General features: G+C 43.9%; 2 protein-coding genes across 5 annotated transcripts in view; one reads left to right on the top strand and one right to left on the bottom strand.

Moving 5' to 3' along the window:
* The window catches only part of LOC110262137, a 101,687-nt gene that overhangs the window by 73,916 nt on the left and 11,191 nt on the right, over window positions 1–16,580 (top strand). For 2 of the 3 annotated variants that reach the window (XR_002346728.1, XR_002346729.1), the window contains one exon: window positions 33–182. Coding sequence is in view for 1 of the 3 variants with exons in the window: in XM_021101511.1 (XP_020957170.1) it covers window positions 33–182; window positions 1,438–1,593 (306 nt within the window). In the remaining 2 variants the exon portion in view is untranslated. Of the gene's footprint in view, window positions 1–32; window positions 183–1,437; window positions 1,594–16,580 lie in introns of all 3 variants that reach the window. The other variant, XM_021101511.1, reaches the window with a different exon arrangement.
* The window catches only part of TMEM154 (transmembrane protein 154), a 42,279-nt gene continuing 36,334 nt past the window's right edge, over window positions 10,636–16,580 (bottom strand). The window contains exon 7 of one of the 2 annotated variants that reach the window (XM_003482422.4): window positions 10,636–12,926. In XM_003482422.4, the coding sequence (XP_003482470.1) occupies window positions 12,911–12,926 (16 nt within the window). In that variant the 3' untranslated portion in view covers window positions 10,636–12,910. The remainder of the gene's footprint in view (window positions 12,927–16,580) is intronic. The other variant, XM_021101510.1, reaches the window with a different exon arrangement.

Genomic DNA, 16,580 nt, shown 5'->3' with positions numbered 1-16,580 from the left:
AAGTGGTTTCATCTAGCACCTTTATTTTGCAGATGGGGAAACTGAGGCCAGGGCAGAGAAGCAGCTTTCCCAAAGTCAACCAGCCCATTAGCGGTAGATGCAGAACCAAGCAGCAGAGAAAATGCGGGGGTGCTCTCGCTGCAGAGAGGGTTTGGGGCTCTCTGGATGCAGCACTTTCTCAGGTAAGCAAGTACCTACTGCCATTTCCTCTCCAGCTGGCATCCAGTCCTGGCCACAGCAACAGGGGCCTCACGTACAACCGATATGAATTCTGTGTTTCCAAATAAAACACAGATCCAGTATACGCTCAATGAAAATTAATTTCGGTGAGGATCGCACTTAAAGTGTTTATGGATTTTGTGTGTTTCACTTGGTAATTTAATGCTGTTTTACATTGAGTGTTGATATTGAATTGATGAAGTGGGTTTTTTTTAAGATAGGAAAGAAAGGCCATAAATATAACTATTTCCTAGCCTTTTACCTTCCACAAGAGTAACACTTGATAACTGATGATAACACAAAACTGTGTAAAGTAGCAGAGAATAGATAATGACACAGTTGGGGAAATGTCAGTGATAAAGGGAGAAGGTGGGGAAAACACAGCTATGGTACAGAGGTCTGTATCTGATCTTCAGGTCATGATGCGTTAGAGACTCATGCATGTGTCATCATATTGCAAGGAATTCAAGGCTGGAGTCTCCGACTATTGTCTATTTTTTTTTTCCCCTGCTTTTTAGGGCCGCACCCTCGGCGTATGGAAGCTCCCAGGCTAGGGGTTGAATAGGAGCTTCAGCTGCCAGCCTACACCACAGCCACAGGAATTTGGGATCTGAGCAGCATCTTCGACTTACACTAAAGCTGACGGCAACGCCGGGTCCTTAACCCACCCAGCAAGGCCAGGGATTAAACCTACATCCTCATGGATACTGGTTGAATTCATTACTGCTGAGCCATCATGGGAATTCCATATTGTCTTTTTAATACCATCCTACCACACTAAGCTCAGCCTCATAGAAACCCTTAAAATATGTTGCCAAATGAATAGGAGAAGGAATTGAATGATGGTGAACTAGTAGGAAAAGAGATAGGGGAGGGTGAGAAAGGAAAATGAAATGAAGGCGTGGAGGAAGCCTTTATGGGACTGGTGTGTTAAGAAGGGGTCGGTGTCACAGAGGAGAGTGGCATGGTTTGGCAGGCAGGCCACAAGGTGACCAAGTACAGATGGTGGCAGGGCAAACACAGAGTGCTGGAGGGATGGAATTTAAAGCTGGCACACACGAGAAACTACCCATCCAGCTTTACACTGAAACCATCTCAGATGGATACGTGGTTCTCTGTTCTAATTTCATTCATTCATGTTTTATCTGTTCATGATTCATTCAATGATTCCAAAAAGATTTGTTGCTTCTTAATAATACTGATACTAATGACCACCAGGGTCTGGAGTGCCTGTTGTGTGCCGTTCCCTCATTGGACAGCGGAGGAGCTGGAGCTCAGAGAGGCTGGGTGACTAGCCTAAGGTCACACAGCTGGGATTCAAATCCACGCCTGCTTCCTGCCAGCTCTCTTCGAGTCACAGTCAAGTTGCATAAAGTGAGCCCTTATTCCGACAGGTTCTGATGGAGCTGCTGCAAACCTCCCCGCTGTCTGTTCTCTCACTTCCTCCGGGGAATCTGGTTCTGCTCAGCTCTGCCTCCCACTTTCTGCATGATGTTGGTCAAGTCACTTCATATCTAGGGGGTCACATCTCTTCATCAGTGAAATGCGAGGTGTCTGCCGAACCTCCTTGTCACTCTGAAATTCCACGAATCTGACACTGGCTACCCCTTCCTTTCTGCTGGGGGGACACAGGAAGCCTCCCATTTCTCTCCTGAGCTCTGCCGCTTGATCCAGGCTTTGCTTCTCAGTAGAATCAGCCTTGCCACCTGATACACATTATTCTTAGCAGAAGCATCCTTGGCTTTCTTCAGGCTGTGAAGGCAAACCTCTCAAAGGTTACACCCCCAGCTTTCCTTAAAGCAAGATGCATCTCTTGCCCGAGTGTTGGCCAATGAGATGGAAGGGGGTCAGGTTTTTAGGAGAGTCCGTTTCACCTTCCACCTTCCTGCTGCCTGAAAGACAGCTCTGATGACCAGAGTCCCGGCAGCCATCTGGAGCCAAAGGAGACTGCAGCTTGAATCCAGGTGCTAAGAATGGTGGCACAGAAAGAGAGGGAGAGCCTGGGCTCAGGTGACCTTGAAGCCACCAGACCAGCTCTGAACTTCCTACCTCCAGACTGGTTTTAGGTGAGAGAAAAAATAAGCCCTTACAAATTTAAGTCTCTGTTCTTTTGGGGTTTTTTTCTTTCTTTCTTCCTTTCTTTCTTCCTTTCTTTCTCCCTTTCTTTCTCCCTCTCTTCCTTCCTTCCTTCCTTCCTTCCTTCCTTCCTTCCTTCCTTCCTTCCTTCTTTCTTTCTTTCTTTCTTTCTTTCTTTCTTTCTTTCTTTCTTTCTTTCTTTCTTTCTTTCTTTTGTCTTTTCAGGGCCACACCCACAGCATATGGAGGTTCTAATCAGAGCTATAGCCACCAGCCTACACCAGAGTCACAGCAACACAGGATCCGAGCCACGTCTGTGACCTACACCACAGCTCACGGCAACACTGGATCCTTAACCCACTCTGAAATTCAACAAATCTGACACTGGAATTTCAGAGCGAGGCCAGGGATCGAACCCACAACCTCATGGTTCCCAGTCAGATTCGTTAACCAATGCGCTATGACAGGAACTCCAGGGGTTTTTTGCTATATGCAGGCAAATTAATTCTTCCTGATATACCTACAAACTCTTTATCCTTTCTCATTCCGCCCAGCTGCAATATTTCCCTTAGCTGTGGTGTTAATTTGCCATGTCCTGCTGGGCAAATTGATAACCTGCCGGCACCCCCCAGTCAGCATGCACAATGCCAGCTTCATAATCATCCCTGGAAATTTTCTCCCCTGTTCCTTTTTGCAGTAGTGGCAGTGCCACTTTTTCTGTCACTAGCGCTCAAAAACCTGGTGCCATCTTGCATTCCTCTTGGTCAGTTATCAAATCCCTTAGTTTCTCCATTCATTGATCTAATAGTTTTTGGTTTTGTTTTATGGCTGCACCTGTGGCATATGGACGTTCCCAGGCCAGGGATTGAATCCAAGCCACATCTGCTACCTACACCACAGCTACAGCAACACCAGATCCTTTAACCTGTTGAACCAGGCCGGGAGTGAACCCACACCTCTGCAGTAACCCGAGCTGCTGCAGTCAGATTCTTAACCCACTGCACCACAGCGGGAACTCCCACCTAATGTTTTGAGGGCATATTATCTCAAGAGATGCTCGGGACCGGGGTACAAGGGTAAGTCAAACAGATGTTTATTTGCTGTTGAAATGCCTGCAATCACGGACAGGCAGTTATCTGTTCTCACGAAGCCTGTAATCAAGGCAGGCGTTAGCTGAATAATAACACAAACAAGCAAGTGCTTCACACACACACACACACACACACACACACACACACACACACACACAAAGGTGCTGAGAACTTACAGCGGGGGCCAGGGCAGGCTTTAACAGAGCTGAAACCTGAAGCATAATTGGAGCTAATGAGGTAAAGAGCAGAGAGGGCTCTGAGTGGCAGGGGCACATTTGGGGCAGAGGAAACATCAGGTGAGAAAGCCCAAGGAACGAAGGGCAGCGTACAGCCTCTGGGTTAAGAGAAGGCTGTTGACTGAGGCACGAGGAGCCTCGAGGGTTCCAAGAGGCATAGGCAGGGTGCAAGCAGGTCGAGGATTTTAAGCTTCACCCTAAGATCAACAGGAAGCTGTTTGCAGGGTTTTAAGCGGCAAAGAGAGGGTAGGCAGTGCGGTGTCCTTCCTAATCCTCTTCTCTTCTTAATTTCCTCTGCTGTTACACGTGTTCCCTGTTACCTGCTTCTCTTCCTGAAAGTCACCCTCCACAAACTGAGCATCGTTTTTCCACATCTCAAGCCTATTCTTAAAAGTCTTCATGAGGGTGTTCCCTGGTGGCCTTGGGGTGAAAGGATCCAGCATTGTCACTGCTGTGGCTTGGGTTGCTGCTGTGGCCTGGGTTTGATTCCTGGCCTGGGAACTTCTACAAGACATGGATGCAGCCAAAATGTTTTTTAAAAGTCTTCACAAGCCTCTCATTTCCTGCCTGATGAAATTCAAGTTCCCAGGCCAGAGGTCAAGTTCCCAGGCTGTGACTCCGGCCACTCTCCCCCATCCCCGTGCTTCCTGCTCCCTGTGCCCTTCCCCATGCTCCTCCCTGGGACCAGGAATATCATTTTCTTGAAGAACCATCTGTCGAAACCTCTGTCCTTCAAGACTCTGCTCCAAGTCCTCTCTCCCCAAAGTGCTGCCTGCTCTCCTCTTCCCAAAGCCTCCTTTGCTCCTGTGTCTCTGAGCCTCACCAGGAACTTGTCACTATCTGCATTTGAGGGCAAACCTGATGACCTGATGGGAGGATCCTTTCTGCCCCCACAGGTCCCACTGTGCCCAGCTTAGAACAAGAGGCTCAGTAAATGTCAACTCACAGAGTTCCCATCATGGCACAGTGGAAACGAATCTGACTAGGAACCATGAGGTTGCAAGTTCGATCCCTGGCCTCACTCAGTGGGTTAAGGATCCAGTGTTGCTGTGAGCTGTGGTGTAGGTTGCAGATGTGGCTCGGATCCCAAGTGGCTGTGGCTGTGGTGTTGGCCGGCAGCTGTAGCTCCAATTTGACCCCTAGCCTGGGAACCTCCATATGCCATGAGTGCGGCCCTAAAAGGACAAAAGACAAAAAAAAAAAAAAAAAAAAGTTAACTCACTGGGAACAGATGAACGATACTCAAGTAAGTAGGCAAGAAGCATCCAAGGTCACATTTGGCAAAATTTCTCTGAAAAGTCCATAAAAGTGGCACATCTGCTCCATGACCCTGGTGACACTTTAGGAAACAGATGACCTAGGTTCAAATCCCAGCTCTACCACATGCTACCTGTGACCATTAGCAAGTTACCTCATCTCTCCGGGCCTCAGTTTTCTCATCTTTAAAATGGGGGTAATACTATAACCAGCAGGGGAAATAAGGGACTTCACTCACATGGACACTTGGGAAAGTGCCTCTTACAGGGGAGGTACTCAATCAAAGTCTTCATCATCACCCGTCATTCCTAGTGTGACTCTCACAAGGTGAGGATGCCTTTTGTGACCCAGTGACCTACAAAATAGTGCCTGGGCCCTGGGCTGTGGGCAACACGAACCTACAAGTGGTTCATCATGGGAGCCTCCCTGCAACTCTGTACCTTAATGAAATGAACCCGGCAGGTCTTTTATCCTGTTTTATAGACTTCCAGTGCCATGGCTCATGACCAAGGAAGTGGGTGAAACCAGTTCTACCACCTGCCAAAATTACTGGACCAAGGATGCATGTCTAAGCCTTAGATACACCGGACTCAAGGGGTGTCATATATTCCCGAGGACATTTAGTGTGTGACATTTTCTAACACATTTCCTCTGTCTTGTTTAGGGCTACACCAGTGTTGACAGATGGTATTTTCCAAAGATGCCCACCACGTTATCTCCTGTCTTACTTGTCTTCTCACAATGTGACCTTGACATCTCTCCCCGCTCATTGAGTGGTAGAGGGGAGGTCCTCTTCACCTTGAACTTTTGACTGTGTCAGATAATAGAATATGGCCAAAGCGATGGGATGTGACTTCAGAGTCTAATTTATACAAATGCCATGTGCTTCCACTCTGTTCTCTTGGGACACTCCCCCTTGAAACCCAGCTACCACCCAGCTACTGTGTGGAAGCCCAAGAGGTCCATGGAGAGGCCCACACAATGGCAACCAAGGCCCCTGGCCCCCAGACCTGGCTGGGCTCCAGGATAACGGCCAGCACCACCTTGCCAGCTGTGTGAGTGAGCAAGGGGAAGAGGCAGCAGAAGTCTGGGTCCCAAATGACCATGGGGTTACCCTACCAGCTTACCTCTCTATTCCTCCATGTGAGAAAAAAAGATCAGTCAAGATTACTGTCTCTTAGCATCATTTCCCTAACTCTGTGAAACTGCTCTTTGCGACCAAGTCATCGCAGGCTATTCTGTCCCACTATTTCTGTTGCTCAGTCATTCCTGTTAAAATAAGCAGGAAGGGAGTTCCTGTCATGGCTCAGTTGTTAACGAATCCGACTAGGAACCATGAGGTTGTGGGTTCGATCCCTGGCTTGCTCAGTGGGTTAAGGATCCAGCATTTCCATGAGCTGTGGTGTAGGTTGCAGACACGGCTCAGATCCCACGTTGCTGTGGCTCTGGCGTAGGCCGGTGGCTCCAGCTCCGATTCCACCCCTAGCCTGGGAACCTCTATATGCCGCAGGAGCGGCCCAAGAAATGATAAAAAGACAAAAACAAAACAAAACAAAACAAAAAAAAAAACCCTAAAACAAACAAACAAAAACAAGCAGGAAATACACACTGCGCAGATTCCAGAGGCAAACAGATGCCTCGACTATCAGGTTTTACTTTAGCTGGGACCACGAGGAAGAATCTTTCTGCTCATTGTTTGTTGATGCCCTGACTGATTTTTGCATCCTGCAAGAATGCATCCTCACTGAAGGATGTCTTCGTGTTACCTACATGTTGGGGTTCTGCCAGCCAGCCCTGCTCTATTACAGTCTCAAGGTGTGGAAAGTAAGAAGAGAATTAAAGGCATGAAAAAAAGTGAGTAATCAGGAAAAAGAGGTTTTCAAAGATTTTTCCATTTTTACTAAAAATTTTTTTGAATATTACATTCCCGTAGACAATTAAAATCTCATTCCTCAACTTAGAAATATTTTCTAAGAAGAAAAAGAGACAGGAATGTATGATAGTATCTTTCAGATATTCAGATAGTCTAATTAATGTTTAGTCTGGACAGTTTTGTATAAAGCAGTTCATGTCTATGAGAATTTTTTGAATTGATTTTGCTTCATTTATTTTAAAGAGGTATATGGATAGAAAGAGTATGATTATGGGAATTCACGTCGTGGCTCAGTGGTAACGAACCAGACTAATATCCATGAGGACACAGGTTTGATCCCTGGCCTTGCTCAGTGTGTTGAGGATCCAGCATTGCCGTGAGCCGTAGTGTAGGTAGGAGACACAGCTCAAATCTGGTGTTGCTGTGGCTGTAGTGGAGGCTGGCAGCTGCCGCTCCGAGTCTACCCCCTAGCCTGGGAACTTCCATATGCCTCAGGTACAGCCCTAAACACACACACACACACACACACACACACACACACACGTATGATTATAAAGGTAACAATCCTTCTCTTTAGTAGTCACAGAGGTTAGAATTTTCCTTTAGAAATGTGCACAACTCTATACCTCTTTACTCTTAGTCATCAACATTTTAGTAAACAAATATCTTACCTTCAGATATTCTAAATATTGGTAAACGTTAATTACATAGAAATTAATGTAGACAATATTCTTTCCTCCTATCTCATTCTGCTTTTTCTCTCTTTTCATTTTTTTCCCCTTTTTTGGCCACACCCATGGCATATGGAAGTTCCCGAGCCAAGGATCAGATCCAAGCCACAGCTACCATCTATACCACAGCAGCAGCAACACCAGATCCTTAACCCACTGTGCCAGGCCAGGGATCAAACCTGGGCTGACACAGAGAGAATGCCATGTCCTAACACGCTGTGACACAGCTGGAACTCCAGTACAGTGCTCTTTCCATTAAATTTAGAAATGCTTTTCAGTCTGTCACTGCTGAGTGAGTAATTGGCGTACAAACATTGTGTAGTTATTTATTTTTATGAAAGACATGCAGCTGAGAATAGAATAATGAATACATACACATATATTTATACATGGATACCTGACATTTATAAAGCCCTAAGTCAGAAAGGACAAATATTATTATATATATTATTCTTAGCATGGAAGGTGGGAGAAAAAACCTGAAACCTTCAATCAGTCTTCAAACTTTGAATCAGTTCTAATCAGTAGCAATGGGACCACTTCTTATATGAAGTTTACAAGGTAGAATGTTACATTTCTGGGACAAAAGCCAAGTGATGGATATGACACCTGATGATCTTACTCATCGCCTGAGAAAATACTTTACATTGTTTGTAAAATGAGAGCATCTAACATAGTCTTTACATTAATCTCACTTTTAACTTTTTTTTTTTTTTTTTTTTTTTTGTCTTTTCTAGGGCTGCTCCTGCGGCATATGGAGGTTCCCAGGCTAGGGGTCGAATCGGAGCTGGAGCCACCAGCCTATGCCAGAGCTACAACAACGCGGGATCTGAGCTTCGTCTGCAACCTACACCACAGCTCATAGCAACGCCGGATCCTTAACCCACTGAGCAAGGCCAAGGATCGAACCCGCAACCTCATGGTTCCTAGTCAGATTCACTAACCATTGAGCCACGACGCGAACCCCTAATCTCACTTATAACTTTAAAAGCAAGATACATACATATTAAATTATCACTACTGTATCAGATTATTTTTTCACTTGTTGCTACTCTTTCAAAAGCTGACACTTATTAAATGCAGTTTTAACTGCACATTTATTAAGTGCAGTTTTCCCATGTTCCTTATAATTTCAGGGGTCTCACCTACGTCAGAATAACAGAGTGATTACTCTCAACTGACCTTTACCCTGGAAAAGAGATCACTTACTGTTTGTAGTATCTAGAGATCGTTAATCTAGTCATTTCCATGCAGACCAAAGAAACGAAAAATGTGAAGAATGAGCTTTTTGTAAAAAAAAAAAAAAAAAAAAGTCCAATTATTTATTTATAGTGAACCAAAGGCTAGTGATGCTAATGTGATGAGAACCTAAGGAGAATGATTAACTGAGCCTCTGTGCCTGGAGTCCAGATGAAGAGGGATCTCATTCACTCTTGGTTGTCTTCGTATATTTCTAATCTTAGTATATTTCAGCAATGAGATTGAAGTCTTCCTGTTACTGTAAGCACTTTGGTTTAAGAATTTAACTTCTTTTGGAGTTTCCTGGTGGCACAGGGGGATCTGGTGTTGTCACTGCTGTGGCACAGGTTCCATCCCTGGCATGAGTGGGTGGGATTGGGGGGGAGGAGCGAATTTAACTTTTTTTTCAGCCACAGCACATAGCAGCTTGATGTGGGATCTCAGTTCCCAGACCAGGGATGGAACCCAAGCGGAGCAGTGAACGTGCCGAGTCCTCACTACTAGATCTCCGGGGAACTCCCAGAAATTAACTTCTTAAAATATCATTTCAAAAAGGGCTTTGATCATTGATAGAGTTGGTTAGAAAGTTTTGTTTTATATAATTGTATGAATTGCTATCTCATGAACATGACACATTACTTAGAAAAGATAATAGGACAAAAATCAAAACAAGGGGTCCTGTTGTGGTTCAGCGGTAAGGAACCTGACTAGCCTCCATGAGGACCCAGATTCGATCCCTGACCCTACTCAGTGGGTTAAGGATCCAGGGTTGTCATGAGCTGTGGTGTAGGTCGTAAATTCGGCTTGGATCTGGCGTTGCTGTGGCTGTGGCTGTGGCTTGCAGCTGTAGCTCTGCTTCGACCCCTAGCCTGGGATTATAAAAATAAATAAATAAATAAATAAATAAAATAAAAACAGCCCCCCAAACGACTAAGAGGAAAATAAAACTTTGGTGCCAGACAAGACAGTATCAAGGCAGTGTCAAAAAGCTGTTCAAAAAAAAAAAATAATAATTCAGGCAATAGGTTGCTTGGGTTATGCAATTATTAATAATTGATTTGACTACATCCAACCCACACTAATACATAGTGATCTTCTGGTTATTGTAAGATTGGAGAAATGTAACCTGTGACGGAAGCCACCCTGGACTATCTTTTGGAGACACTAAATGGAAACCCCAGAATTCATCCTGTGTGAAAAAGCAGCCTGTGCTTTTAATTCAGGATAAAATGTCAGTGTTTTCCTCACCATGAGAATGTCAGCTGTGTCTTCCCAGTGTGAAGCCACGTGTCATGGTGCCTCTATATTCAGAATGTGTACTAATTCTGACAGTAGTTGAAACTCACGTCTACATTTTATGTTTACTCAACATAAGGCCCTTGTTTGAAGGGTGGTGAAAACTGATAGTTTAAACAACCAAAATAAAAGAATAGATGAGAGTATTTTTTTTTTTTTTTTTTTTACTTTTGTCTTTATAGGGCTGCACCCTCGGCATATGGAGGTTCCCAGGCTAGGGGTTGAATTGGAGCTGTAGCTGCTGGCCACAGCCACAGCAACTCGGGATCCAAGCCGTGTCTGTGACCTACACCACAGCTCACAGCAATGCCAGATCTGAGCCGCATTTGTGACCTACACCACAGGTCACAGCAACGCCAGATCCTTAGCCCACTGAGTGAGGCCAGGGATCGAACTTGCAACCTCATGGTTCCTAGTTGGATTAATTTCCACTTCGCCACAATGGGAACTCCCGAACAAGAGTATTTTTAAAGCGCCCATTTGCATTGCTAGAGCTGTGAGGGTGAGCAGAGGCAGCTGTCACACCACAGAGGTCAAGGTTGATCTGTGCTGTGGGCTCGGTGTTTTGGATAACAGTGACCTTCCCAGAGGGGGAAGTAACATCACTGAGTTCACACTGAGGTTTTCATGTATTTATTAAAACAAGTTTCCTGAGGAGTTCAACTAGGCAACATTTTTAACCTAGCTTGCTTAATATATACAGAAATACAGTAAAATGTATACATCTTTAAAATATCCTAAGGTCAGATTTTGCTCTGACTGGCTACCTAATTAGGGACCATTCTTAAGATTTTTGACTCACAATAATCTGAAACATAAAAATTAAGTTTGGGTTTAAAATAATTCTTAGAATGATCACCAGTTTATAGTGCTTATTGATTGGACAATGATAAAAAGATACAGAGCTCTAGAATTGACCCTTGACCATTTTGACCAATACTAATGTTATCTGTCTTTACCAGAATATCTTTTTTTAAGGTGCCTCACACATTCGTGCAATTACAGAGGTTAGTACATTTTTCAAATATAAACTCAATGACATGTGGCCGAAGCCTGCTTCTTCTGAAATTTGAAGTCATTCTAAATACCGAGTGAGAATATTTTTATCATATCATAAATTACTGCTTCATCAAAGTGAGATTCCAAAACCCTCATAGTCTCTGAATTGCTAAAGTCCATTATTTGATAGGGTTGGATGAGGTTTCCAGGTGCAAATGTTCAGCCAAAAATCTTGGATTAAAAAGAGACTCTTCAGAAGCGAGTCAAAATGTTGATGAGAAACAAATTCAAGGTGACAAAAGAGGCAGAAATGATGATGTGGAAAATGGCCATGCTGGCATAACTATCTCACAGTCACTGTGGACCACAAGTTGAATATGAATATGCAAAACAGCAATGAAGACAAAGATGTTGTGTTCGGATGTGCTAGAGAGAATACGGCAGATCTGTTGAAGTTCTGTACCTTGAAGACTGTCTCTTGCCAGAGCTCTGTGCAGACCCAGGATGGTATAATAACAGTGGTTAAACACAACCAGACAGGTCTGTCTTTCATTGGGCTGGAAAGACCTGCCTGACTTGGAACTCTGCCTTTACCATGACCGGCACAGTTCAGAAGGCAGGTCCTGGTTAAAGGGATTCTGAAAAGGAGGACAGATTTCGTGAGGCATCAAGGCAGCCTCTCAAACACAGGACCCCCAAATACAGCAGCAAATGTTGGGTGAACCTCAATCTGCCTCTGTTTATATGCGAGGAGTGAAATAAAATTTTCATTCTTTGTTTCTTTCCTGGATTAAAATATCAGGTGCTGGGGAAGAGCTGAGGACAGCCCAATTTGCCAGACTGCTTTAAAGGTCAGAAATGGAAAATTAAGGATTAAATGGAGATGGATTTTGCGTCAGTGGGAGTGATAAACAGGCCTTCTGTATTTTGCGCCATTGCCTCTAGCACGAGGATGTCGACAAATATCACTGAGAATGTCACCTCTAATGTGCCGGTGTGGCCTCCTGGGGAGCTGCGTTCAGGACACGAGGGCTGGCAGGAGAGACCCTGAATGAGGAGGGCCACCTGTGACAGGCACAGATAGGGCCGATTCCAAATGACCTTAAAGATCTCAGGGACACAGAATGTGATGAGGGGTCGGGGAGGGCACCTGTACACACTCCCTACCCACACGTCACATGCCAGGGAGGTGTGCTGAGGACAAGGATGGCTGTGGGGAGATCCAAGCAAGCTGGGGATTTTCACTGAGAAGGAAAACAAGTTTCACTGACAATTTCCATCCTCCATCACCTGCCACCTCAGGGTCCCCAGGTCACCAAATGACTGTCAGGACTGGGTTTTCTCACACTGGGTCTCCTTGGCAGGTATAAATGGGCTTATCAATACCTTAAAACACTTGCTCTGTTTGCTGTCTCTTCGGCAACATCACTCACCTTGAGAAAAGTTCCTGCCGAGCATGACTGACCTATCAGAGGACTTGACAAATTATCCAAAGCTAGTTAGATGATAAGCGGACCCAGGAGGAAACCAGAAATCAGACAGCTTCCCGATTTATTCCGCAAGGAAGCAGAAAGGTAAGAAGGATTCAGAGCGCGTGGCCAGGGTGATGGCACAGCCTGAACACCCCATGATGAGTGCTGACTGCCCCTCGTGGCTCCTCTACCCTCGGCGACAGATGGCGGCCAGTCGTCTGCCTAGAACTTCTCAATCGCGCCTTCCTCCCTCCAGGGACAGGTGATGCTGCGATGGGCGTTGGAAGAAGGAGCAAAAGGTTCTCATGTTTATGTTGACCTGGAAATCAGTTTCGTTCGGATCCTCTTCATCCTCTGCTGGCAGGCTGGGCAGGCTTCCCCTGGGCCTGCTTCCCTTGGAGAACATTAGCACCGTTCAGGATCAGGATTCGTTGTCACTGAAAAACAGAACAATAGCGTATTTTCAAGGAGCTGCGATGAGCTGGCCGCTCGGCTCTAGAGGTGACTCAGGAGAGCATCAACAGTCAGGGAGCCCACTGCGGCCAGAGCACCGTTTCCAAGACAGAGCTCAGTTTGAACTGTATGTTTGATCCCTGAGGAGGAAATCTAGGAAAGCCAAGAAATAACCCCAAACTCTTGTTCCAATGTCCCTCCCCAGGCTGACATGGGGAGAACCAGATGGAGCTGGGGTTCCCCCATCCCATTCTCTAGGAATAAATGCCAAAGTACTGTTTTTTGTTTGTTTGTTTGTTTGTCTTTTGTTTTTTAAAAAAGGATTTTCTGTAGTGGGCAGAGGAATCAAATCCGACCAGTGTCCATGAGGTTTTAGGTTTGATCCCTGGCCTCACTCAGTGGGTTAATGATCTGGCGTTGCCATGAGCTGTGGTGTAGGTCACAGACATGGCTTGGATCTGGCATTGCTGTGGCTGTGGTGTAGGCCGGCAGCTGTAGCTCTAGACTCCGAACATGGGAACCTTCATATGTCGCAGGTGCAGCCCTAAAAAGACAAAAAGACAAAACAATAAAATTACATTAAAAGACATTCCTAAGTAACAAGTTCCTACTGGATAGGGCAAGTCACTCTACTCAATATCCTGTGATAAATCATAATGAAAAAAAAAAACATGTATATATAATTGAGTCACTTTGATATACAGCAGAAAATAACACAACATTGTAAATCCACTATATTTCAATGAAATTTAAAAAGGGAAAAAACATGAAAACATTCTTTATCTGAAGAGCAGACGTAACAACCCATTTCACTTAGTTCACCATGAACAGCTCTTAAACTGAGCAAAGAGGCTTCATTTCTTGAACACTGGGTGGTAGCAAGATAATATTTGTGAGATCCAGGCGGTCCTCTCTACAGAGCCTAAGTTTCTGAATCACACGTTTTCCTTTTGTGGCCTTATCTTGGCATTCAGCTACTCGCGAAGACTGAAATGCAAGGCTGCCGAGCAATGAGCACCATCCTGCTTTTGTCCACTACACTGATCTGTGCCCAGCAGTTATTATGACAGAAGTGATTTTTAAAGTTAATTATTATAAAACTGATCCCTATTCTTTGTTGAAAACATAGGAAATACGGAAAAGCAAAACAAAAATACTAACAATCTCACTATAGTTAATGTTTTTGGTATTTATTCCTCTACATTTTTTTTTCCATGATAATGATATATACTCATTTTGTACAATATGGTTTTTTTTTTGTTTTTTGGGGTTTTTTGCATTTTAGGGCCGCATGTATGGCATATGGAAATTCCCAGGCTAGGGGTCCAATCAGAGCTGCAGTTGCTGGCCTACGCGCCACAGCCATAGCAACACAGGATCCAACCAAGCCTTGTCTACACCTCAGCGCACAGCAATGCTGGATCCCTGACCAGTCACTGAGCAAGGCCAGGGATCAAACCTACATCCTCGTGGACACTAGTGGGGTTCATTATCACTGAGCCACAGTGGGTATTTCCCAAAATGGAATCTTATTACACATATTGTGCTGTAATCTGCTTTTCTCATTGTCATTCATATAGAGACGTCTTTCCTGGCTAATAAATATACCATATCTTTTTAGTGGCTAGAGCGCATATCATTGTTTTACTAGACCAAAAAAATTTTTTTAGTCATATCCTATTGTTAAACATTTAGGTTATTTCCAATTTTTAATTTTCATTTTTTAAAAATTGCTACATCTGGGAGTTCCTGTTGTAGTGCAGTGGAAATGAATCCAATTAGTACCCATGAGGAAGCGGGTTCCATCCTTGGCCTTGCTCAGTGGGTTAAAGATCCGGCGTTGCTGTGAGCTGTGGTGTAGGTCGCAGACTTGGCTCGGATCTGGTGTTGCTGTGGCTGTGGTGTAGGCTGACAGCTGTAGCTCCGATTCGACCCCTAGCCTGGGAACGTCCATATGCCATACCTGTGGCCCTAAAAAGACCAAAAAGAAAAAAGAAAAAAATTGCTACATCTTTGCAGTTTTCAATTTGTTACCTCTGCATACATATCTAGAAGAGGACTTGCTAGGTTAAAATGTATGCAGTTTCAAAGCTGGACTAGTCCATTGTCAAATTACCCCCTTCCCTAGAAATTCCATGCAATTTGCCTTCTCCCAACACTTTCCTTTAGGGAACTACCCTTTCCCTGATAGTCTCTCTACTACTAGATGTTATTGTTTTCAGCGTAAATTCAATAGGTAAAAATAATATAATATTTACCCTAACTTGTTCTTGGGTTACTTTTTTTTGTTACTAAGAAGACTAAAGTTTTTTTTTTTTTTCCAAAGCTCTGTTGGAAATTTTAATTTCTTCTTTTGCTGAATTACTTATTAATATTCTTTGCTCATGTGGGGCAATTCTATTTTTTATTGATTTCTGTATAAGTAATTTTTTTTTTTTTCCTTTTTAGGGCCGTGCCTGCAGCATAGGAAGTTCCCAGGCTAGAAGTCAAATCGGAACTGCAGCCAGTGGTCTACACCACAGCCACAGAAACTTGGGATCCGAGCCACATCTTCAACCTATGCTGCACCGTGGGGCAAAGTGGGGTACTTAGCCCACTGAGCAAGAGCAAGAATCAAACCCACATCCTCATGGATACTAGGCAGGTTCTCAACCTGCCAAGCCACAATGGGAACTCCAGTCATTTTTTGTTCATCATACATATTGCATATACTTTCCCCCCGTTTGTCATTTTTCCTACTAATTTTATTTACTGTGGGTTTTTTCTTTATTTTATTTTATTTTTATTGTGCTTTTTAGAGCAGAAAATTTGAGAGTCGTTTGTTTTGGCCACCCTTGTGGCATATGGAAGTTCCTAGGCCAGGGATTGAACCTGAGCCACAGCAGTGACAATGCTGAGTCCTTACCCATTAGGCAACCAGGGAGCTCCAATCTGAAGTCTATTTTGATCATCAGTGTAAAGTTCTAAATTTTCCCTTCAAAATTAGTCAGTTGTCCTAAGACTGAATAATACACTTGCTATGAACTGCTACTTTTATAATACAGTAAATGTTTATGTACACTTGAAGTTGTTTTGAATATTCTACACAATTCCACTTCTTCTTTGGTTCCGGGTGCACACTGTTTTAATTATTGGAGCACGTTCCCTGTAAATCCACCCCCACATACACACAATTGATCTTTTTCCTTCTTTTAGAATTATCCTGGCTATTTGTGCACAATTATTCTTCCAGATGAAATGTTCCTTGGGATCTTTAAGAGACTGAGTTGAATTTAATGAATTAAAAATTTTTACACTGTTCAGTCCTTCACTGAGGAACAGCACGGTCTCTCTCCGTTTGCTGAAATCTTTTATGTCCCTCAATAAAAATGTGAGCAATTTCTTTTTATATTACCCCATACATTTTTTGTTCGAGTTTATGCCTGGGTATTTCTCTTCTCAGACTGCTTTGATGGCAGAGCCAATGCTGGCATGTGCTAATGGTGCCTTTTTAGTTTGTTTTAATTTTTTAATTTTAGTGTGTTTTTCTTCACAGGCACCCTGTACATTTTTATTTATTTATTTTTTTATTAAAGTATAGTTAATTTACAACATTGGGCCAATTTCTGCTGTGCTGAAAAGTGACCCAGTCGTACACA

This window comes from Sus scrofa, chromosome 8 (assembly GCF_000003025.6).
Source record: "Sus scrofa isolate TJ Tabasco breed Duroc chromosome 8, Sscrofa11.1, whole genome shotgun sequence".
Lineage (NCBI taxonomy): Eukaryota > Metazoa > Chordata > Mammalia > Artiodactyla > Suidae > Sus > Sus scrofa.
This window is presented reverse-complemented; position numbering and strand designations above follow the sequence as displayed.